This window comes from Pinus tabuliformis, chromosome 8 (genome assembly GCF_031772625.1).
Source record: "Pinus tabuliformis cultivar Carrire ecotype Pingquan chromosome 8, CPIR1, whole genome shotgun sequence".
In the NCBI taxonomy this organism is placed as follows: Eukaryota; Viridiplantae; Streptophyta; class Pinopsida; order Pinales; family Pinaceae; genus Pinus; species Pinus tabuliformis.
Window position 1 is genome coordinate 2,037,698,159 of NC_142294.1, and position 24,304 is coordinate 2,037,722,462.

The window sequence follows — 24,304 nt, forward strand, 5'->3', positions numbered from 1 at the left end:
GAGGAAGAGGGAGATACAAAGAATGATGGCTGCCAACCCCCACTATGAGTTTGAGGGTTCTTCCTCTATCCCTCAAACTGATGCATCAAACCCTTTCCGTTATGTTCCTCCCTCTTTTGCTTCTGTTCAAGATAAGGGAAAGGGTAGAATGAAGGGTGATGGGACTATCAAAAGTTTTTTCACTCACTCAGGCTCCTCTCCATCAGATGCACATGGTCCTGAAGTTAGTATTAGTAAAGGTCTTGCTCAGCCCACTTTAGATGACCATTGGAAGAAAGAATTGAGGGAGACTGCTTGTGACTACATAGCTAGATGGTGGTATGATGCTGATATCCCCTTTAATGCTGCTCGTTCACCATATTATGAGCCTATGTTTGAGGCCATACATGCTGCTGGAAAAGGCTTCAAAGGCCCTACTATGCAAGAGCTAAGGGGTTTCGTTTGCAGAAAGAAATTAAATCAATTAATGAGTATTTGCAAGATTTCAAGGAATCATGGGCAAGAACAGGGTGTACCATCATGTCAGATGGATGGACTGATCAAAGAAACCGTACCATCATAAACTTTCTTGTCTTCTGCCCACAGGGAACCATGTTTTTAAAATCAGTTGATGCATCTGATAAGGTAAAAGATGGCCACTTGTTGTTTCAGCTATTGGATGAGGTTATTGAGGATGTGGGGGTGGCTAATGTTGTTCAAATCATCACAGACAATGCCTCTAACTATGTTCTTGCTGGTAGACTGTTAGAGGAAAAACACAAGACCATCTTTTGGACCCCATGCGCTGCACATTGCATAGACCTCATGCTTGAGGATATTGGAAAATTAGATTGGGTCAGAAACACTGTAGATAATGCCAAAAGCATAACAAAATTTATCTACAATCATACACTGGTTTTGAGTCTCATGAGGAAACACACTGGAGGCAAGGATATTATTAGGCCTGCCATCACTAGATTTGCTACACATTTTTTGACATTGCAATCTATGCTTTCCCAACATAGAAACTTGCAAAAGATGTTTTCCAGTGATGAATGGAATCAAAGCAGTTGGTCTAACAAACCAGAAGGCAGAGAATTGAAAAGGAAAGTCCATGATGAAACTTTTTGGAGAAAGGCAGCAGAGATTGTGAAGCTTGCTGAGCCACTAGTTAAGGTGTTGCGGTTGGTGGATGGGGAAAGGACTATGTTCTTGCTGGTAGACTGTTAGAGGAAAAACACAAGACCATCTTTTGGACCCCATGCGCTGCACATTGCATAGACCTCATGCTTGAGGATATTGGAAAATTAGATTGGGTCAGAAACACTGTAGATAATGCCAAAAGCATAACAAAATTTATCTACAATCATACACTGGTTTTGAGTCTCATGAGGAAACACACTGGAGGCAAGGATATTATTAGGCCTGCCATCACTAGATTTGCTACACATTTTTTGACATTGCAATCTATGCTTTCCCAACATAGAAACTTGCAAAAGATGTTTTCCAGTGATGAATGGAATCAAAGCAGTTGGTCTAACAAACCAGAAGGCAGAGAATTGAAAAGGAAAGTCCATGATGAAACTTTTTGGAGAAAGGCAGCAGAGATTGTGAAGCTTGCTGAGCCACTAGTTAAGGTGTTGCGGTTGGTGGATGGGGAAAGGTTGGCTATGGGCTTCATTTATGAGGCTATGGATCAAGCAAAGGAGCAAATAAAGACAGCATACAAGGATAGAGTGGCAAAGTCTGGGCCCATTTGGGCCTCTGTTTTACGAAACGGCCGAGTTGAAACCGAAACGGTCGTTTCGGACCGTTTCATTAGCCAAAACATTGACCCGGCTCGGCTGACCGAGTCAGCTATGACTCGGCCGAGTCATCCAATGACTCGGCCGAGTCATAGCTGACTCGGTCAACCCGGCCGGGTCGGTATTGACTCGGCCGAGTCATAGAAAGGACGGCTGGGCAGCGATTTTAATAAAAAAAATTCATTTCTTGGGTTAGTTATTCATCAAATTTTGCAGAGTATTTTGGGTAAGAACTTGTGTTTCAGGTGGCCATCATTGGAAGGAATTTGGTTAAATAGCTTCAAGGCCTAGGGCCTCAGGTTTTGTCTTCTAAACCTCTATTTCATTCATTGTCTAAAACATTAAACTAAATCACATTTAAAACAGTGATAAAGCAATCATTAAGCTACAAAACCTCTTATCATAAAAAACCTGAATTGCATTGTTAAATTCGAGGCTAATCAATGTAGAATTGTTTGGCATGTTAAATTGGCATTGGTTTAATTTCTTAACTTCATTGTTGTCATAAACAATTTGCTGCAGTCATAAAATTTGTCTTTGAAATGTAAGTGATTTTGATCATTTACTTCAGCAAATTTGGCATTGGTTTTTAAGTCTGAATACTTGCTATTTTCTGAAGGGTCTAATTTAAATCACATATAAGCTTGCTGCCCTAAAGAACATTTAGTTTCACACTTGGTTTCATAAACAAAGGCATTGTTGATATTCATCTTTTTAAAGCACTTTTTCATTCCTTACATAGTGAATGGTGATTAGGCTAAAATTTAATTCCCTCAAGTTAAAATTGCATGACATTGGAAAATGTGAAGATAATTGATTGGTTTGAATCTAATTGAAATACTTGGGCTACTTGAACAGCTCGTGTATAGCTAGTTTTTGAATTTTAAGCAATTTGTCTTTTTACATTGAGCAAATCGTCATTTACATTGAAATTTCTATTGTGAACTTGTGGTACATTGAGATATCTTTGGAAACTTGAATGAAAATCTTTAAAATTATGTTTAAATTACTTAAAATTATGTTTTTTTATAAAAAAAATAAATATTTAATGTATTTTTTACAACGACCGAGTCATTGAAATCGAGCCGGCCGAGTCATTACCGAGTCGGAGTCGATCCTCGGCCGAGTCCGAGTCCGAGTCCGAGTTGTAAAACATTGATTTGGGCAATCATTGATGAAAGATGGAACAATCAACTCCATCGCCCTATACATGCAGCTGGGTATTTTTTGAACCCACGGTATCATTATAAAGCTAAGGAGTCAGGAGCTTTGAGGGGGGAGGTCAGAGATGGACTGGTTGATTGCATTGAGCGCATGGTCCCATCGGAGTCTGATCAGCTGCTGATACATCAGCAGGTCACATCCTTCAGCAATGCAACAGGTACCTTTGGGAAGAACCTAGCAAAGATTGCAAGAGAAGCAGATGAGCCAGGTAAACAAAAATTTCAATTTTCAATTTCTTAATGGTTTTACTTTTTTTATTAAAGTTTGTTAAATCATTTATAATTTGTAATTTTGTTGAGCTTCAACCTTCATCTAACTCATAATTCATTACACTCCTATGTTTTTTGCAGCACAATGGTGGGAGGCCTTTGGTGGCCAGTGCCCTGAATTGCAAAGGTTTGCAATTCGTATTTTGAGTCAAACTTGCAGTGCATCTAGGTGTGAGCGCAATTGGTCTGTCTTTGAGAGGATTCACACAAAGAAGAGAAACCGTTTGGAGCAAAAACGGTTGAATGATCTAGTTTTTGTCCAATACAACCTTCGGCTCAAACGGAACCAATTGCTGAACAAAAGACCTGATTCAGATCCCATTGTGTTGGAAGACATTGATCCAACATCAGATTGGGTAGTGGAGAGTCGTCTACCAGAGTTTGATCCTGATGAGGATCTTGAGATTGATCAACTTGATGTTGAACATCCACTGCAGCCTGTTCAGTTGAATGCAGATCCCGATCCACCAGCCTCAGTCTCACAGCCAGCTAGTAGGACTCCAGTTGTAGGTGCTTCGCCTTCCTCTGCTCAGCCACGACAGAAGCGCAGCCGCATTTGTACTCTATCTCAGCTTGCATCTGCTGCACAGCCTAGTGGTACTGGCACCACTTCTACAGTTGCAGTTGGAGACGATGATGATGAGGAGGAGCCATGGGGCCCCTTGTCTGACTCTGATGATGATGATCCAGAGATTGGTCGAGATGATCTTGGCTCCTCTGGGAGTAGCTACTAGCCTCCTTGGTTATTTGTATTTTGTTTTGACTCTTGAGTCTTTGATCATGTATGACAGACTACAGTTGACTATGTATTTACTATTGCCATTGGGTACCATTTTGATATAATGGATTGGTTCATGAGCCTACTTTGATCATATGTTGTCTTCCATGTATATTATAATGTTGTGTGTTTGGAAACTTGAATGAAAATCTTTAAAATTATGTTTAAAATATTTAAAATTATGTTTTTTTATAAAAAAAATAAATATTTAATGTATTTTTTACAACGACCGAGTCATTGAAATCGAGCCGGCCGAGTCATTACCGAGTCGGAGTCGGAGTCGGAGTCGATCCTCGGCCGAGTCGGAGTCCGAGTCCGAGTTGTAAAACATTGGTTTGAAGTTTGAAGTTGGCAATTATAACTCATTAGTAATGAATTATGAATATGATGCTTCATGAAAGTTGAAAGTTGTTTCATTTCATTTCATTTTATAACATTTCATTTCATGGTAGATATTGTTTGTTGTAATGGTTACACTTAGCTTACAAGTACAACTTTGGTGATCAATGATGATAAATGTTATATATTGAACTTTGAAAGCTTGAAACTTTAAGATTGATGAATCATGAGACTCAATATGTTGTATATTACCATGTTACTAACTTGTGGACGTGGTTGATGAATATTATAACTTATAGATGATTGTTGTTATATGGTTCAATCTATGTTTTTAATGTTTTTATATCTAATTCATCATTCTACATGTTTTTGTTGACATATATGCATCAATATATATATATATATATATAACTCTTCGGGATTCGCTCCCAAACCGGGAGCTTCTCAAAATGTCGCTCCTGCTCCCGTTTGCACCCCCGCTCCCAAGTAACCCTGGGTTGAGCAATCCAAATCTGATGACTTTGAGCTAGATGGTGTTTATGTAGCTCTTGTTGATGATCCCATTTCTAATGGTGTTGAATGAATGACGAGTTTTATGAGTGACCATGTTGATCAATGATTTGTAGTTTTGATTTCTAGTTTTGTTGCTACTACTACTACCACCGAGGTTGTAGAGGAGTCTGAGGAGTCCTCATACTCTAGGCCAGATGATGTTTATATAGCTCACATTGATGATCCCACGTTTAGTAGCAATGATGAGTTTGATCATAATGAGCAGTGATCATGTTGATCAATGATATGTAGACTTGTAGTAAGCCAGTGGCCCCATAGCTTGTAGCATTTTATTTGGACTCTAGAGGCCATTTCGAGCCTCATTGATTGTGTATTTTGTTGTTGATATGTATTGCACTTGGTGCCAGTTGTCTTTAGTGCGACTTTTTGGAAGCTTTTCCGGTGAGTTTTTCTAATCTAATTTCTCTAAAATCTGGCAGGAATTTATTGAAATCACAAGCTTATCGGTAATCCTGCACAATCGAAGTGCCCTAGGGGTTTTTCAGGGTGCTGAATCCATATATACAGTCAAAAAACTAGTTTAAATAACACAAATCAAGATTTCACCTCAATTTTTTCCGTCGGATTCCGGCATCGGAAAATCCAAAAAGTCGCACTAAAGACAACTCCTTTTGATATATTCACCTTTATACGGTATATAGATGAGCAAACTTTGCATATATTGTTTCTACTAGTTTGGAATCATAGTTTTAAATCTTAAAAATAGTTTTTCAATGTTTCATTAAAGATTAATTATTTTATGTATTTTTTAAAAGACCAGTTCATTGAGATCTGACCAGTCCCAGTTTGACCAGTTCCAGTTTGAAATCCGGTTTGATAGGTGGACCAGTCCAGTCACCAGTTCAGGTTTTGAATACTATGCTTACAATTATTAAAGAAGCAATAGGACTCAGGAGTGAACAGCTTTCCTAAACTATAAGTCATATACAAAGTAATTGATTCAAATGTTCAACTAGGAGCAGAGATCCATCCAAGCAAATGAGAGAAAAAGCTATTAAAGGCATCAGAGGTTATCCTGATATGAGAAAAGCTGCACTTTTAAGTTAATTTCCAGAATGCATTCATTCTGCAGCCAATAAAAACAAAACAGAAACCTAATAAATGTTGTTCATATCAAGAGCTGGAAATCTTACTCTGCACACGAAGACTGCCGCGGCTAGTTCTGAAAGGTATGCATTTAATCTGCCCAGCCTCTCTTCCCCACCAATAGCAAACCCCTGTCCTCCAGCCCCAAGTCCATTTCCACTATCAAAGCCAACACCATTGTGAAATGTTGCACCAAACGCTTTCCTAGCACCAAAGTCTTGTTGAAATGAAGTATCTCTTCCATTCACACCAGAATATTCCAGGTGATTACTAGTAGTGCCAGCAACAGCTTGTACATATTTTGCGGCAATTTCACTCTGCTCAGCTCGCTTCCGTATAAGTTGGTCTGCTTCAGGAAGAGTCATATAACGAATTAACCTTCCATTTTCATCTAGAATAGGACCATCAACCAAGCAAATGAGTTTGTCTGCTTGAAGAGCCAGTGCACAGGCAGTAGCTACCTCATATGTGCTGCAACCACCCAATCCAAATCAATTATTCACACAACAACAATAAACGAAGACATTCTTACAACTAGATATTGAGAAAATTCTATAATCCCAGTAATCATCTTAAGTAAAGGATAAAGCCACTGTCTTCTTTGAGGAATTGGCAAGCAATGTTAAATTAAAAAATGTCTTAGAAACAATTATGTCTTTTTGTAAATGATATCAAGTGCATTTATAACTTGAAACAAAAATAACAGCCTGTGTTGGAACTTGTCCATCTGCAAAAGGGGAGAGTTCTCCTTAGTCTCCTTTAAGCATTTATTCAGAAAACACAGCATAGTTGCCGACAGATAGTCTAAACAATGCTTTCAACTTGCAAAAGACACATTGAAGTTGACTTTATATAAAGATAGAGGGGTCTTCCCTCAAGCCACCAGGAATTGCTCTCTTTAGTTAGCCGCATTCCTTCCAGTGTCCATTTATGGTAGTAAAGCTTGTCTTTAGTGGAAAATTCTATGTATGGCAAAAATACCCTAAAATCAATCTAGTATGAATTGTTTATTCTGTTTCATTTTTTCATATGATGTCCAACCTTATGCAGGCCACAATGATCAGTAGACAAATGAACAATTCTGTTAGTTTCTTTAGCTGCCTCAAGGACCAGTAGGGATTTTTTGGCCTTGTGCTTTTTTGGTGCACTTGCTAGCACATAAGAAATGTAACTTTTTTTCATCTCAATATAAAATTTAAATTTAACAATCGTGTTAAAATGTAAAAAGGAGAGAGAGAGAGAGAATCAAATATAATGTATCAGCAGACAAATTAAGAATAAAGAAAGTTATAAGTTTCTTTTCCATTGTGACTTAATTATCAATACCATTAATATACCAATTCTCAATTACGATTAAAATAGAAAAATTACTTCCGTGAAGAGGTCTGTATATGAAAATTACATGAAAAATGATCAGTAGACAAAGGACACAACCGTTTTTGTTATCTTGCTAAACATTGGGATTTAAGTATGTCACCCATGAACCATGGGTTGTAAAAACTAAAACCAAATGTTTACATTCTTACAGCATTCTATTAGAGTAAGAATAGCCTAAAAGACATTTTTCACTTCAATCCATGAATTTTTATGTATCATTATTCCCATTTCAAGTTTGTCTGTTGGCTGGATGGGAACATGTATAAGAACATAACACTCATTAGAAAATTGACCTTTTATCAGAGACTTTGGATATGCAATTTTCAAATCATTTATCTGTGTCTGAACTTATTTGTTGTAGGCTTGTAGCCGAGGGAAGACTGAGAGATGTTTTTGGTTCTCTCATGATGAAAATTTTCATTATCTTGTTACAGTTCAATTTGGTATGTCCTGGCCTATATTTAATGTGTTTCCTTTCAAAGCAGTGCCTTCCTACCTCAGGGAATTTACATTACAGTCCTCTACTTCGCTCAATTCCTATAGGCCCCAGCTCACACTGTGACTGCAAGGAGGATCACCTCAAACTTTCCAATTGCACTATCAAAATCGGAGCAGCTAGCGACAAATAGACCACCATCAAAATATTTCAAATCACAGAACAATGAGACCTCAAGTCTCCTCTCAACTGCCCGTCCCCTAGGTTGTCGACCACCATCTTTGAGAACTTTGTCAATTTGTCAAACCAAGCCATTGATGATGCATCATCAAAGCAATAAACAGACCATATCCATACAGGTAAAGAGTAGGGTGCTTCTCACTCATCATACTACCCCCCAAATTCAGCCAAGTAGTCATGGTTACATCTAGAATTTCTTTCCTTCAAAAATGGACGGTAGGAGAGTAGGCCCTTCTCACTTCAACCCCCACCCCCAATATTGTATAATTGGATCCCTTCACAGCACTAAACGACTCTGACAATTGCCAGTATCCTGATCTGCCCCATTTCTCTCCATCATCATGACAATTAGCCAGTGTCCCTATCTCTTGCTCAGCACCAAGATTTCCAGTCTCAAACCCTCCCTTTGTATCAAAGCACTTACACCACTTACATATATTTTGGCTATTTGGTCAGAATCAGAGAACCTAGACACTTATGTTGTATTATTTTTAATTTTCTCTTTTTCTTTTAGCAATACATAGGAGTTGCTTTCACACTCTCACATTCTATTCACAATGGATGTATCTTTTAGCCCCATTGACCTACTATTGTGGTCATTTGTTGGAAATTATCTCATCCTAAAACCTCCTTTTATAATTATAGTTTCCAATTATCATTGGAAGATCACAAGATTTGTGTTGTAACCAAGGTATCATGCATGAAATTCATAATAACATAGCAAAAGTTTAATGTATGAAATTTGAATATATGTGAAACACTCGATGACATCGTTGGAGAATGAGCAGTCCAAAATAAAGAAAATTAAGTTAAAATATTCAAAATTGAGAACTATTGGCTATTATTTTAAGGCCAAATACCAGTTCCTTAAGTATAATATACGCCACAGAGAACACGAAAAATCCAAGTAATTTCTTTTTTTAAACATGCTTATACGGATATGATTTCAAGTATAATCCGTTGTTTACTTCTAAGATTGGTTGCCTTTATTGACAAAGGATTATCTTGTCAAAAATTCATCTGTACAATCAAGTCAAATATCAGCTTTAGCCTAGAGTACTAAGCATAAAGTTAATGACATTCAGGGGCTTACAAACCTTAAGGGTCCTCATGAATGTCAACAAAAAAGGATTTAAAAATAACTCCTTCAGTGTGTCAATTGCATCCCTTTGTTTACTTCTAGGGCAGGTTGGCTTTGGTCAGATTAAGAAGATTGCTCTAAAAATAGTTGCTACCCTGGAAACTGGACCCTTTTGCTGAAATTACAAATATAAAATTCCATGTGTGGCAAAACAGCGCTACAATCTGAAAATGATATAATCTGACGTACTTGCAATTTAGAACTTGCCCAGTGCTGGAGTAGCCTAAGTTGCTCACTATGACAACACAATTAGCTTCGAGTCTCTCCCGTATCCGAGAAACATCAATTCTTTTTACCTCTCCAGTGGCCATATAATCAATTCCACCAACTACTCCTCTACGCTGTGTTAAGACATTACAAGCAGTGCGTCAGTTAATATTAAAATGTACATGAGTGCTTTAATCTCAAACAAAACATTTCGTGAGTAGTGACATACATGACACAATTTTCCATTTTGAATAAATCATATATCAATGACAAAAAACTTAACAAAAATAATCAGTTAAGAAGTAGAAAACAGCAACAATATAAGCCAGCAAAATTACTTGAATATACAGCCCATCCAGTAGTGTTTGACTAATTTGTTTTCTGATCATAGAATGCAATATATAGGTAACTTGGTCCTCATCAATTCAGGCTAACTCACCTTAGCCGCCAGAAAGTTCCCACTGGCAACACTTACTCCAACATCATGCCAGCGGTCATTGTCACCATGTCGCCGAAGACTTGGAATCGGTGGCCCTGGAGAAAGTTTGGCTTCTATTGTAAGACGGATTCTACCAGCTGCCTCCATTGCTGCTTCTAAAGACTCAGGATCTGTAATTCGATACCGCCCAACATATTTGGCCTTGTTTCCTGCAATAAACAAATATTTTCATTAACCTAGCACTAATGCAGATTATTTTGTAGATATTTCCAAATATATCGTAATCAAACTAAGCAAAATAGAAATACTAGCGACCCACCTGAAGAACCAATCCTTTAATCATCTTAACTTATCCTATAAAATTATCTTGACACCTAGATGAACGTTTAGTGTGCTACATACTAGAATTCCATTCATCTAATGATCACGGAGTCTTTTTTCTTGATTTACTCCTGCTAACCTCCAACCATAGAATAAATATATATCATATAAAAACATACTTAGCTCTAATGAGCTATAATAGCATCATTCAATATAAGTTTATACACTTCAACATTATAGATGTAATATACTAATATTCATCAAGCATGGAAATGCAATATTGCAGCAACAGCGTTTCATGGTGAATGTAAAACAAACCGGGTGGCATTGTAAAACTCCACATGTCCATAATTATTTCTCTAAAATAGCAGGCTTCTCCAATGTGTTTCTCCAAGGCTGAAACTCTTCCAATGTGTTTCTGGGTTTCCAAGAAAAATTGATGTGTCAAAGGGCCCTAAATGAATGCAAAACATTCAAGGTAAACATGCTAGAAAAATGGTTGATCTAGCAGCTAACCAGAAAGGGCACATTAGTATAGCTCCAGCCTTGTAGGGCACTATGGATTATTCCTAGTTAGTCGATATGCAGGACCTTACTATCACAGTTGATTTATGCTTAATGCTTACCTCTCTCCTGCAGGAGTTGATCAATCTGAACATGTGTTCCTGGAACAATCACAAACTTGATTCCTAAACCATGGAGGAGAGAAATATCCTGCAATTTATAAATGTTCACGTATCAATATAAAAATATTTGGAACAAAAAGATAGTAGAAGAACATTGTGCTTGACATTAGCCATCTGTATTGACAAAGGCCAAGGATATATCCTGGGAACCAATAAGTGCAAATTTCTGAAGATTTAACACTATATATATATATATATATATATATATATATATTCAAAAAAACATGCAGAATGCCAGATCACTTACATAATATATGAAAACATACATATTTGTGCTATTTGTAGATGAATCGTGCATTATTATGAAGTTAGAAATGCCATCCATAGTATATTAATGATTATATTGAAACTCTAAACGAAAGCATTATAAATAAAAGAGCAAGACCATTTAATTTTTTAAATGAGAAGCAATGTTCCAACCATCACTTATAATGGGATCCTCGTCATTTACTAACATCCTTCATCCTTTGCCTCTTGTCTTAGCTTTTGCCTCTACCTCAGTCCTCTACAGAGATCAGTCAACACCACCCAATTTTGATGAAACTGCCTAACCCAACCCTTAAAATATGGTATAAAAAAGCTTAACATGCCTAACCAATGATTTTGGTTTGAGTGAAGGATACATTTTTGCTAAGGTCGTGACGAAGAATTTAAACAATCCACACCACCAACATTCGGGTACATAAAGCCAAGGGCATCGTGCTCCAGGAGCGTCCTAGGAAGTGTCATACTCCCCACAGCAGCAGGGAGCACCACGCTCCCCACAGTGACAGGGAGCCCAAGAGCGCACTCCCAAGGGTGCTCCATGAATACTCCCACATGAAGCATGGTTTGGGTGAGGTTGGGGGGCATGACCCCCGGGAGAGTTTTACCAGCAAACATTGAATCTGGACAATAATTACCATCTCTACTCACTAACTTATTCTATCAGGTACCACTACTGAAATGATTATTATCAAACTCCAAACCATAGTTTTAAAAACCGGCCACAAAAACCGGTTACCGGTCAAACCGGCCGGTTAGATAGCTGGCCGGTCCGAACCGGCCTAATAAACCCGGTCAGCTCCCTCCTGTGCCCAAAATCTGGCCCTAACCGGTCAAAACCGGCCGGTTTAGGACGGAACCGGCCGGTTTGTATCAAACCGGCCGGTTCCGTCCTAAACCGGCCGGTTCCGTCCTAAACCGGCCGGTTTATGGACAGAGCGACCACTGTGATCTGAAGCCTGAAAACATTCTTGTAAAAAGTTACAGTCGGTGTGAAATAAAAGTTATAGATCTTGGGAGCAGTTGCTTTCAAACAGATCACTTATGTTCGTATGTACAGTCACGCTCTTATCGTGCACCAGAAGTCATTTTGGGCCTGCCATATGATCAAAAAATTGACATCTGGTCCCTCGGTTGTATCTTGGCAGAACTGTGCTCTGGAAATGTAAGTTTGGATTTCATGTTTGAAGAGTCTCTATGTTTTGCTGATCATTTTCTCAATATAGCAAGATAAAAATGGAAGGATTGTTGCATGTCTCCTTGGTGTGTGGCATTATATAGTACTATTTATAAGTTGCCAAGCAAGGGAATTGTTTGAAAGTTCTGTCTGTCCAGAATAGTTGTTGCAAGTTAATGGATCCGACTTTCAATCACTTGAAATGGTTCCTTTGGGAAATCAGTCCCAAGGGGGTCGATTGAACATGTAGAGAAGGTGCCCGTCACTGGCACAATCCATATCTCTTTGGAACTAGTGCATGCTAGCTCCAAGGTTGCAAGCCTTAAAAAGGAAATTCTATATTCTGATTTGTTTTAAGAGTGCTAGGGGACAAATTCAATGGGTGATGGAGAGAGTCTGGAAAATATAAATTTGCAAGGTAATACTAGATTAAATCTTTCTACCTAAAATCCCTAAATCTGAGATCATAAAGCAAAATACAACTTCATAGATCAAACAAAGCTGCTTTCATTAATCTGAGACAGAAATTCACAATTTGGTATAAATATAAGTTTGTCCAAAGGAACCATAGGGGACATGGAACAATAGTCACTGGTCAAGATCTTGTTGATTTACAAAGATAGCCTAGAGTGGCTTTTGTACTCAGACACTAAGACTAGATAATAAAATGACAAGGAGACTTAGATGGTGTAGAGGAATAAGGATGGCACTGATAACTTGGTCATGAATTTATGCTTAATGCTGTTTCTAATGTGCACTGCTCAGGGTTAATTTGGTATGCTAAATTAGGCTTTTTGTTTCTCCAACTTCTTTTTTCCCAAGATAACACTAAGGGTTTCAGCATGTTGGGTGCCTCCACATGATAACCTCCAAAATATTTCTAAACTGGTGCACACTCCATGCTGGTCAAATATGGTTCAAAGCATGCATGGCAGGCTGCGGCATCCTCCTCTGCTGGATATCTTCATAAACAGTCCTGTCATAACTTCCCAGGGCTGTGCCCTGTTTTGCCCAAATATAATTGCAACCAATTAACAAAAAGTTATTAGAAATGAAATGATGGGATATTTATAATTTTTGTACAAGTGCCAAATTGAATAGGTGATGGAGAATGTCTGAAAAATGTAAATCAGCAAGGTGATAATAGAATAACTCTTGGTAACTAAAATCCCTAAAACTGAATCATAAAACAAAGACAAGTTCATAGATTAAAATAACCTGCTTTCATTAGTCAGATATACAACTGCACAAATTTGGTACAAATATAAGCTTGTCTCAAGGAACTGTAGGGGAAAGAATGTATTTTGCTATTTTGTCGATGATATGTATTGCACTCGGTGCCATTTTGATATATTCACCTTTGCATGGTATATAAATGAGCAAACTTTGCATATTTTGTCTCTATTGGCTTGGAATCATGGTTTTACATCTTAAAAATAGTTTTGTTTCATTAAAAATTAATTATTTAATGTATTTTTTAAAAACCGGTTCGTTTAGACCAAACCAGTCCCGGTTAGACCGGTTCCGGTCGGTAAACCGGTTCATTAGGTGGACCGGTCCGGTCACCGGTTCCGGTTTTAAAAACACTGCTCCAAACTGCCACAGCATCCCAGCAACTAAATGGCATCAAAGCAATGTTCCACCAAGGACAGGGAGACACACAAGGGGGACGTGTGGGAGTACCTTCAAATTTTATTGAAATTTGGGGGGACGGGGGGGATGTCGGGGTATATAATTTTGTTTCCTTTTTAATATATATATATATATATATATATATATATATATATATATTTCAAATTCATATTCAATAATGAACATAAATACTAAATAGAATGATACATACATAATTGAATTAAATAATGAAATACATTGATCCATACTCATCATTCTTACTAATACATACATGATTCATCCATAAACCACGAGATTCAATAATGAAATACTCTGATCCATATTCATTATTCATTATTCACCATTCTAGAATCTACATTGATTTAAAAATTAAATTCATCATTCTAGATTCTAAATTGATTTAAAATTAAAATTCATCATTTATCATTCTAGAATCTAATTAGTACTAAGCAAAATAGACTATAATAGATACTGAAATCTAAAGACTGAAATATTAAATTGATATAACTAAAACTCAAAAACAATGGAGTGACGAGTCTAAAAGTCACTCTAAAGTACACAGAGGGCTTGGTGCTCTTGATTAAAGACTAATTCCATACCCTTGTACATGACAAAATGCAATGGAAACATTGCAATCCATCAAATCCTGAATTCCTGAAAAACTGTTAAGTTTGCTAGATTTTGAGTGAGATCTAAAATTCTACTTTCTCCATATGAAATCCAATGAGGTCAGAACCACTCTCAAACATCCTGAGTTGTTTCATGGTAACGTTAAAATTTAAGTAGAAGTGGCATTCTCCTTTATCTTTCATTTTCATCCTTTTACTTTAAGAATTTAACACTACCATGAATTGCATTGCATTAGTAGGGAAATATGGTCAAATACTAGGTTTCCCCCGTCATAAATCATTGTTTACAAGCAAATTTACCGGGGAACGCATAGACCATTTTCAGGGGGGACGTCCAGGCATTCCCCTTTTGGGGAGTTGCGTCCCCCACATTGGGAAAACGCCCCCCCTACGTCTCCCCGCGTCTCCCCAAAAGGGGGACGTGGGGAAACGTTTCCCCAAATGTCCCCCCGTCCTGGGTGCATGGGGTGCGAGGAGTGCACGCACCCGACCCTGGGGGACGCGTCCCTGTGGAACACTGCATCAAAGTTCTCATCCTTTTGTCTTGAGACTAGTTACTTTTTATTTCTATTCTTCAGTTGCCTTCCCAATATCATTAATTGCCTAAATCCCCATTATATCAAAAGGTATGTTACACAAAAGTTAAAATCAATGTGGAAAAAGTCGAAGTCGGAATTAAATCAGCAAGAGTCCAAAAGTTGAAAAAGTCGTTAAAGTCGAGAGTTTTTTGAAAAAGTTGGCAAAAAGTCGACACAAAAACAAACAAACAAAAATTCAATTTTTTTTTAATCCCGACATTTTCAATAAAATCTCGATTTTTTCAAAAAAAATTAAAAAATCGTTAAAGAAACTACCTCATTCACGATTTTTTGGAAAAAGTCATGATTTAATCCTGAATTTTCAACTGGGAAAAAGTCGGCAAAAATTCGGCCGATTTAATCGACCAACCAAAAAAATCGCGTTTTGGGGATTTAATCCCGATTTTTTCCCGACTTTTTCCACACTGGTTAAAATAACTTATGTTAAAGTTTAAACCATATTTATGGAATTATTTTCTTGGAGCAAGATCATTATATAATCAAGGAAGATGTGTTTCTTGTGTTGAAGGAAATGTAACTAGGTTCAGTCTTCATAAATGTACTTTTGATATTTGTACTTATTCAAGAAAAGAAATATTATTTTTATAATATACGAAAACGAGTTTCTTGCTCATTGAAATAGGTCTAGCACATGTTAAGTGCTATCGGTGAGTCAAATAGTCAAAAAGAAATATTGAAGGTTTTAAGGGCATGTTACACCATGAATCAAGGATCAAGGGAATACCTCCAAGCAAAGTCAAGTCCCCTCATATGCAAAGGAACCATCAAAGAGGCTCCTTGAAGCATGTGACACCACCAAAGAAGCCATCCAAAGTAAGACAGCAAGTCGGCCTCCAAATAGTCCTCACGTCAGCCTTCTAGTTGGCCTAGAGGGGAGGGACAATCATCTATATATAGAGGTTGTCCACTCCACTATAACACGCTAACTTACCTTTGAAATCAGAGAAGAGATAAGCTGAGAAAAAGGAAGGTGAAGCAAGTCTAAAGGGTCTCAAAAAGTGCAACGAAGGAAGGAGGAAACTCAGCGAAGGTAGGTGAAGCAAGTCTAGGGCTAGAAACAGTCACACGTGCGAAGAGAAGGAGGGCATATTGCAGATATAACAGCAGTAACATTTCAGTGCAAGATTCGTTGGTGTTTGGGCTAGATATTAGGCCTACAAGGCCTCCCAAGACAAGCGAAGAAGTCTCTCTCTCTAGCGAAGGTGAAAGGACCTTAATTCACTAAGGGTACCCTCCACACGTGGGAAAAACTAGGGCAGTAGAACAGCAGTACAGTCATACACCCATATCTCAAGAAGGATCTCATTTGGTCAAAAAAGAAGTCTATATGAGCAAAGGATAGAAGAAGGCTCACTCAAGGAAGGTCTATCTCTAGACTAGAAACAAAGAGGGAGGACGAAGTGCTGGGGAGCAAAGTGCCAGAAGGAGGAAGTCTATGTGTCAGGGAACCAAGTGCAGAAAAGAGGAAGGACTTGACTTGCGCTTGGAGGACATTCTAATCAAGGGTCTAGGGTTTGGCATTGATCAATAAGAAGCTTCAATAAGAGAAAACTTACAGAAGGGTTTTCCTCTCAAGAGGAGAGAGGTTTTGGCCATGGCAGAGAGCCAACATCTTGTGTTCTTGTTCTTATGTTTTTGGTAGCAGTTTGATGAAATACACACACATGCATTAATAAGAAGAAGAAGAAGATTAAGCTAACAAGAAAAAGTAAAAAGACTCCACAAATTGTTATCAAGTAAAGAAGAATCACACTACACCTAATTGCCCTAGATTCTTCAACATGGTATCAAAGGTAAGGTGACACATCAAGGAAAGGGCAACTCAAGAACACTCATCAAGGAAAAGCATCTACAAGGTTGAAGCATCAAGCCAAATCTACTCAAAGAAAAGAAGGCCTACCATCTATCATTCTTCAAGGAAGACTACATAACAAGAAGAAGAGCCTTACACAAAGGCACCTACAAAGAAGAGCAAATCAAAAGGGACCTACATCATCTACAAGTTACCAAGCAAATCTCTTCATCAAGCAAGTCCACTTGGAGAAAACAACTTGAAGAACATCAAGATCCTAGGAAGGCAAGCCATCAAGCCTTCAAGGAGGAAACAAATCCATTACATCTCAAAATCTATCAAGTATATGTCCCCTTCTGAATATACATCAATGTCTTTTTGCAAGGAAAGCAACAAATTGGTAGGTACCAATAACTTTCTTGCATGGAAGAAGAGGACTGATCTACTTCTCAAGGAGAATGAACTTCTAGAACATGTCAAATGGAATATCACCATCCTTGCTAAGGAACAAGCCCAAGCCTTAGCCAAGTACAATAAGGATGAGACAAAAGCTCAAAGAATTTTGATAGAATCTATCAAAGATTCTCTCATTCCTTATGTCTCCAAATTTGAGACATCAAAAGAAATTTATGATAAGCTAGTAGAGCTATTCTCAATATCCACAGTCGGAGAAGTGATATCTCTAAGAAATGAATTGTACAAGATGAAGATATCAAAGGAAGGAATAGCTCCCTACTTCATGAAGATCTCTGAGATGAGGGATCAACTTCAAGAGCTTGGGGAAGTCATGTCTGACAGAGAAATGACAATTGTAGTACTCAATGCTCTACCTGAGGATTGGGGCAACTTCACATCAAGCATATATGCCAAGAAGGAAGCAACCACACTCAGTGAAATGTGGTCTCTATGCAAGACAGAGGAAACTAGACTTAAAGCAAAGGAAGATGTGGGATCAAAGGAGCAAGCATTTGCTACCATGACCAAGAGAAAGGGAAAATTTGGCAAATTTGGTCCACGAAGAACAAACAACAAAGACATGTCCAAAATCCAATGTTATGGATGCCAAGAATATGGACACTACAAAAGGAATTGTCATAAGCTTAAGAAGGACAACAACAACAAAAGAAAGAGGGAAGAAGCTCAAATGACTCGAGAAGTGAAAGAAAAAAGAAAAGAAGCAAAAGAAGGAAGATCCTCCAAATCTCTACTATGACTAAGTCAAACTCTTTACTTCAAGTCTTCTTTCAAGGTTTTGAGTAGAACATGAGCATGTAGAAATTGCATGGCTAGAAATATCTTCTAGATTCTAGAAGCATGTAGTACATAGAGTTCTAAATACTCGTGTAGAAATAGCATCTATAGTGAGAACAAAATGCATGGTTAGAAATATCTTCTAGAATATAGGAGCATGTTAGATATAGCTCAAGATATTCATGTAGAAGGAGCATACCTAGTATAGAACCTCATCCACGATGAAAGAAAATTGATCATGATCAAGAATCTTAGAAGACCTCCATCATCAAAAGGAAAGAAACATTTGCAGGGTAAGGATTTTCAAGATCCTATGATGGGATCTTCAAAAGAAGATTCATAAATAAGAAGCAGATGTCTCATTGGGAAGTCCCATTCATGGGATTCAAGAAAAGGATGATGTGCAGGCAAGCTAAGATGAAGCAAGATGGGCCACACCAAGGACAACCAAATGAAGCTAAGATGATCAAAGGAGAATCAAGATGAGGTATGTATGCATCAAAGTTTAGTCATGTTATCATATGTATATTATTGAGTCATGGGAATAGTTCTATAAGATGATCAAGTATGAAAGAATCTCTTTCACCAAGGACATGCTCGAAGGCATGTACTACAATTCTATGAAGGTCAACAAAAGAATATGCTCACATAGGGAGTATAAGATTGCTCACTGAGAAGCAAGAAGAAATGTTGACTAGTCCAAGAAGCAAGCAATGAAGAAGTGCTCTCACAAGGAGCATAAGGTGATTGACCAATCTATCCAAGAAGAAACAAATGAAGAAAGAGATCAAGCATGTGAAGAACACCATGATCACTAAGAATCACTATCTGACAAAAATACTTTGAAGATATCTCCCGAAAGAAGGCAGGACAAATTTGACAAAGGAAGGAAGGATTTTTGACACCTATGAAGGCCTTGGAGATATGAAAGATGCAGATAACTGATTCTACTCTACGAAAATGTCATGATGAAGAAGCCATCTAACAAAAGCACCATTTAATGTTGAAGCAATATCAGGATGAAGTCGTGATGGGCTACTAGGTCGAAGCATGTAAACAAGCAAGTACAACATTGTATCCATGAGAAGTGTATTCCAAAGCATGGACAAATGACAAAGGAGTAGCCAGATGACAAGAAAACCTTATGTATGACAAGAAAGCCACTTTCCACAAAGGAAGCAATGACATGACAAACTAGGAAGGAAAGTGATTGATGGGTGGTGCCCTACCTAGAAGAAGTTCGAACAAAGACTTCATGACATCAAAGAAAGGAAGGAGATCAAGCAGCTGAAGGACCCACAAAGAAGAAGTTGTTGATGAACGAAAGAGTCCCTAGTTAAGAGGGAGCTCTGACAAGTCCCTGATCAAGAGGAAGTTTTGGATCACCCTTGATCACAAAGGAGTAACAATTGTGTTTTTCCATTTCATGGGTCATGCACTAGACCAAGACTAACAGCCGTAAGTCTAGATGAAGGCCATGAATGGAAATGTAGACACGAGATAGACATAGCATTCTTATCTTCACTTGGGAAGAAAGAATGGGAGGATTACGTAATCATCTGGCATCCAACTCTTTGAGGATGTGTAGGGCATCCAAGATAAGAGTAGGCAAGAGGATCAATATTCTTTGAGGGCTGGGAACCCAAGATAATAATAGTCCTAGAAGGTCCTACTCAGAGAACACCCGGGTGGGTATGTACCTTGAGAGACAATGATGAAGGTATCTATAAATCATTGGTCTCGCCAGCATTGTAGCTCATGATCTCATGAAGAGATGGAGTTGTTAGTCAAGGCCTTGCACTATGACAATACTGATTGATATGATGCTATAACAAATGAATTGCAAATTCGGTTTCTCTTATGTGAATTCTTCAGAGATTGATAACAGCCAAACACCTTGTAATGTTGTGTGAATACCTCCCTAGTTAAGAGGGAGTGTTGAAGGAAATGTAACTAGGTTCGGTGTTCATAAATGTATTTTTGATATTTGTACTTATTCAAGAAAAGAAATATTATTTTTTTAATATAAGTCAATGAGTTTCTTGCTCATCAAAATAGGTCTAGCACATGTTAAGTGCTATAGGTGAGTCAAATAGTCAAAAAGAAATATTGAATTACCTCTGAAATCAGCGAAGGAAGGTGAAGCAAGTCTAAAGGGTCTCCAAAAGTCTAGCGAAGGAAGGAGGAAACTCAGCGAAGGTAGGTGATTGTTTCTAGGGCTAGAAACAGTCACACGTGCAAATAGGAGGGAAGATTGTGGATATAAAAGCAGTAACATTTCAGTGCAAGATTCATTGGTGTTTGGGCTAGATATTAGGCCTACAAGGCCTCCCAAGACAAGCGAAGAAGTCTCTCTCTCTAGCGAAGGTGAAAGGACCCTAATTCACTAAGGGTACCGTCCACACGTGGGAAAAACTAGGGCAATAGAATCGCAGTATAGTCATACACCCATGTCTCAAGGAGGATCTCGTTTGTTCAAAGAAGAAGTCTACTTGAGCAAAGGATAGAAGAAGGCTCACTCGAGGAAGGTCTATCTCTAGACTAGAAACAAAGAGGGAGAACGAAATGCTGGGGAGAAAAGTGTCGGAAGGAGGAAGTGTATGTGTTGGGGAACCAAGTGCAGAAAAGAGGAAGGACTTGACTTGTGCTTGGAGGACATCCTAGTCAAGGGTCTAGGGTTTGGCATTGATCAATAAGAAGCTTCAATAAGAGAAAACTTATTGAAGGGTTTTCCTCTGAAGAGAAGAGAGGTTTTGGCCCTAGTAGAGAGCCAACATCTTGTGTTTTTGTTCTTATGTTTTTGGTAGCAGTTTGATGAAGTACACACACATGCATTAATAAGAAGAAGAAGAAGATTAAGCTAACAAGAAAAAGTAAAAAGACTCCACAAATTGTTATCAAGTAAAGAAGAATCACACTACACCTAATTGCCCTAGATTCTTCAACATCTTGGACATCTTCAAGACTATTGAGAATTAATCATTGTTTGCTCTCTTTTAATGGAATCATGACTTCTCCTTTGATACCATTCTTTTAGAATTTTTGGAGATATTGTAAATAACTACAAGAACCTTAGCATAAACTATTTGGAATGACTATATGGAGCATATGATGTTAAAGCCTACATATTTTTGAAGACATCTTTCATGCTCACTTTGTAATATGTATACTTTACTTTATCACCAAGTTGGAACTTTTGCATTTGGTTAGGTGCACATATGAAATGTGTTTCTTTGTCCCTTGTCGAGTTTGACCTATGTTGGATCCCAAATTATATGATTTTAGAACATAGTAGGTTAACCTGTAAACCCTCCACAGGTCCATAAATTTTGGAAGTTCAAAGTTTTAATATAACATCCCATGATAAAACCTATAAGTAGCCCAGGTCATAATTGTTGATATAATCAAATAACCACAAGAATATTAACAAAAACCAATTGAGCTAACTACATGGAGCGTAACCTCAAGAGCACACATGAATATGCCATATTTTTAGGATAACAGACCTCTTTTTTACTTCCCAAAATGGAGCCACGGATTTTACTGCCATAGACCCCACTCTTCAGCCTCCTCTATTCCTACCTCTTGCAGATCAACAATTTCTTCTTGTTTCCTATGATTGAACATTCTTGCACCTTTTTCTATGAATAGACACCCCATTAACTAGCCAAAGCCTCCCATCCCAAGCACCACTAAGTCAATAATTGGGTGGGCCTTGCAAGGGAACAAGTATCTACTTCGAAGAGAAGTTTCTAAACTCAAAACCTTCCTCCTAGTTCTACACCAAGAAGTCCACGTCAGCTGATCTGAGATTTTGCGATGCCAAAGAAGTGATTGTTCTAGAACAGCGAGAACAGAACCTTCCGCTTCAAAATGTAGGCACACGTACTAGGATAGTTAGGGCTCTTCTAGCCTTTCGATGACTTTGATCTCTTCAGTAATGGCTTCCTCCTTCAAGCTGCGGTTGGATAGGACCTCTAACCCAACGATATACTCATATAACGTGATGCCCTAGACCAGATTACAATGTCGCATGTGAAAACAGGCTTGATGAGCTCATATGAGGGAACAAACTTCCTCATTGACTGCGGCTACCCTTCTCTTCGACCATTTCACTTCGCTTGTCCTTTATGAACGAATGAGAATGAATGTGCTGTGAGGAGGTATCAACGCTACCTTTAAATAGGCTTTCCTCCTCATCTCAAGGCCGACATGATCCTTTGATTAGGCCGACGTGGTCCCTTGATTAGGCCGACATAATAAGAGGCTTCCAAAATTATTTCAAGCGATTTCTTTGCATCAATTCCGTAGGTATATGTTGGAGTATTTCATTGACGATCTAGAAGGATTTTTGACTTACATCAAATACATTTACAAGTGTAACGATACATGACTGTCTTCATTTTACATGACTCATCTAAGGCTCTCAATTGGAGCCACAACTAGACCAAGAAACTTCTTGAGCATGAAACCCATGTCTCAAGCAAAAATATAAAATTTTCTTGATGCAAAATTATAAAAAATACATCATTACAATATTTGATACTATGAAGACCGAACCTAGTTACACTATTTTCAACACTCCCTCTTAACTAGGGAGGTATTCATACATAGATGATACATGGACATTCTCAATACAAGAGTTCTCATAAGCAAAGAGCCAGATTAGTTATGTTGGAATTTCTAAGTTTAACTCATTAGAAATTCTTCTTGTACTATTTGGTTTATTTCTTCCTACTTGTTCAATTACTTAACAAGTTATTTACCATGTAAACACTAAAAACACAAGTACAGTATCAACATCTACAAATCATCAACTGAAAGAAAACAAGCACACAAGTGACACTGTTATTTTTGGACCAGTGTCCCCGACAAAACCCAATGCGAGAAAATCGGTGCAGCTATTCAGAGGGTTTTATTATTATGCAGTTTTCAGAATACAACCAGGGTGCCAAAAATGGCTCACCCAACAGAGAATGCCCTCGGCAGTAGTACCTCTCCTCGAAGACAGATATTTCGGCTGAATAATCACCGGATGAACAATCCCATAGCAACAATTGCAGCTCCCACTACTCTGTCACAATGATAGGGACTGTGTCACCCTACCTGGCTCACCAACTCCCAGACTGTCCCACGAAATCCTCCCCGCGCTGCCTCTAGGCCCTGTGTCAGCTCTGCTAGCATCTACATCAACTTCTGGAGCTTCTGCGTCAGCCCCTAGACCCTCTGCGTCTCACACATTGGCCTCTCCTGGCTCTGCGCCACTCCTGGCTGCCTCTGCGTAGCCTCCAGCTGACCTGCGTCAACCTCTCCCAGCGTTGCGCTGTCTCTCTGGTGCTAACTCTGCCTCTCTGTTATGTATTCACTGCCCCTAGTTGTTGATCACTGATTCTATCTCTCTTAGCAAACACTGCTCTAGAGAATATAATGACTGATCACTCTGGTGTATTCTCCAACTTACCCTCAAGCCTCCTCTTATACTTTTTTCGTTGGTCCATCAACGGCCGAGATTAAATCTCTAATCAAAGGCTAAGATTAGATTTGGCTTGATCCATGACTTTTGGACCCTTCTAACCCAATTTTATATTAATACCCATTAATATTTTATTTTTCCTAAGTTTAGACTTAGGAACTCCATTAAAGATATTAATTATTTTAATATCTCCCAAACTGGGTACAATTTGTCCTAACCATTTCTGGGTCTTAGAGATCTCATGTACCTTAGCCTCTCCACCAATTTTTATGGCTAGAGCACATCCGATGCTACCCCAAATCAACACTCCCTCTTAGCGAGGATTGTGCTCTAGTAATACTCCTCACTAAGTATCACCCTGATCATCCAGCATCTTTCCCTGTGCTAATGCTAGGCCTCCCAGCCCAACATCCTCTACACTGCTACATTCTGTGCTGCTGCCCATGGCCCTGCCACTACCACTGCTGCATCCGTACAACAGCTCCCTCTGCATCCGTGTTGTTGCTAGTTCATACGCCCAGCACTGCATCTGCACTACATTCCCTTCTCCTCACGATGCATCGTGCTACTGCATTGCAACCCAGTTA

The 24,304-nt window shown here is 38.4% G+C and overlaps 1 protein-coding gene across 1 annotated transcript in view; it reads right to left on the bottom strand.

The window, feature by feature from the left end:
• LOC149244623 (putative amino-acid acetyltransferase NAGS1, chloroplastic) overlaps positions 1-24,304 on the bottom strand; it is a 210,787-nt gene that overhangs the window by 176,082 nt on the left and 10,401 nt on the right. Inside the window, exons 3-6 of the mRNA XM_089374921.1 lie at positions 10,841-10,928; positions 9,894-10,102; positions 9,437-9,588; positions 6,101-6,524 (exon numbers count right to left, since the gene is read on the bottom strand). Coding sequence (XP_089231047.1) covers positions 6,101-6,524; positions 9,437-9,588; positions 9,894-10,102; positions 10,841-10,928 — 873 coding nt within the window. The remainder of the gene's footprint in view (positions 1-6,100; positions 6,525-9,436; positions 9,589-9,893; positions 10,103-10,840; positions 10,929-24,304) is intronic.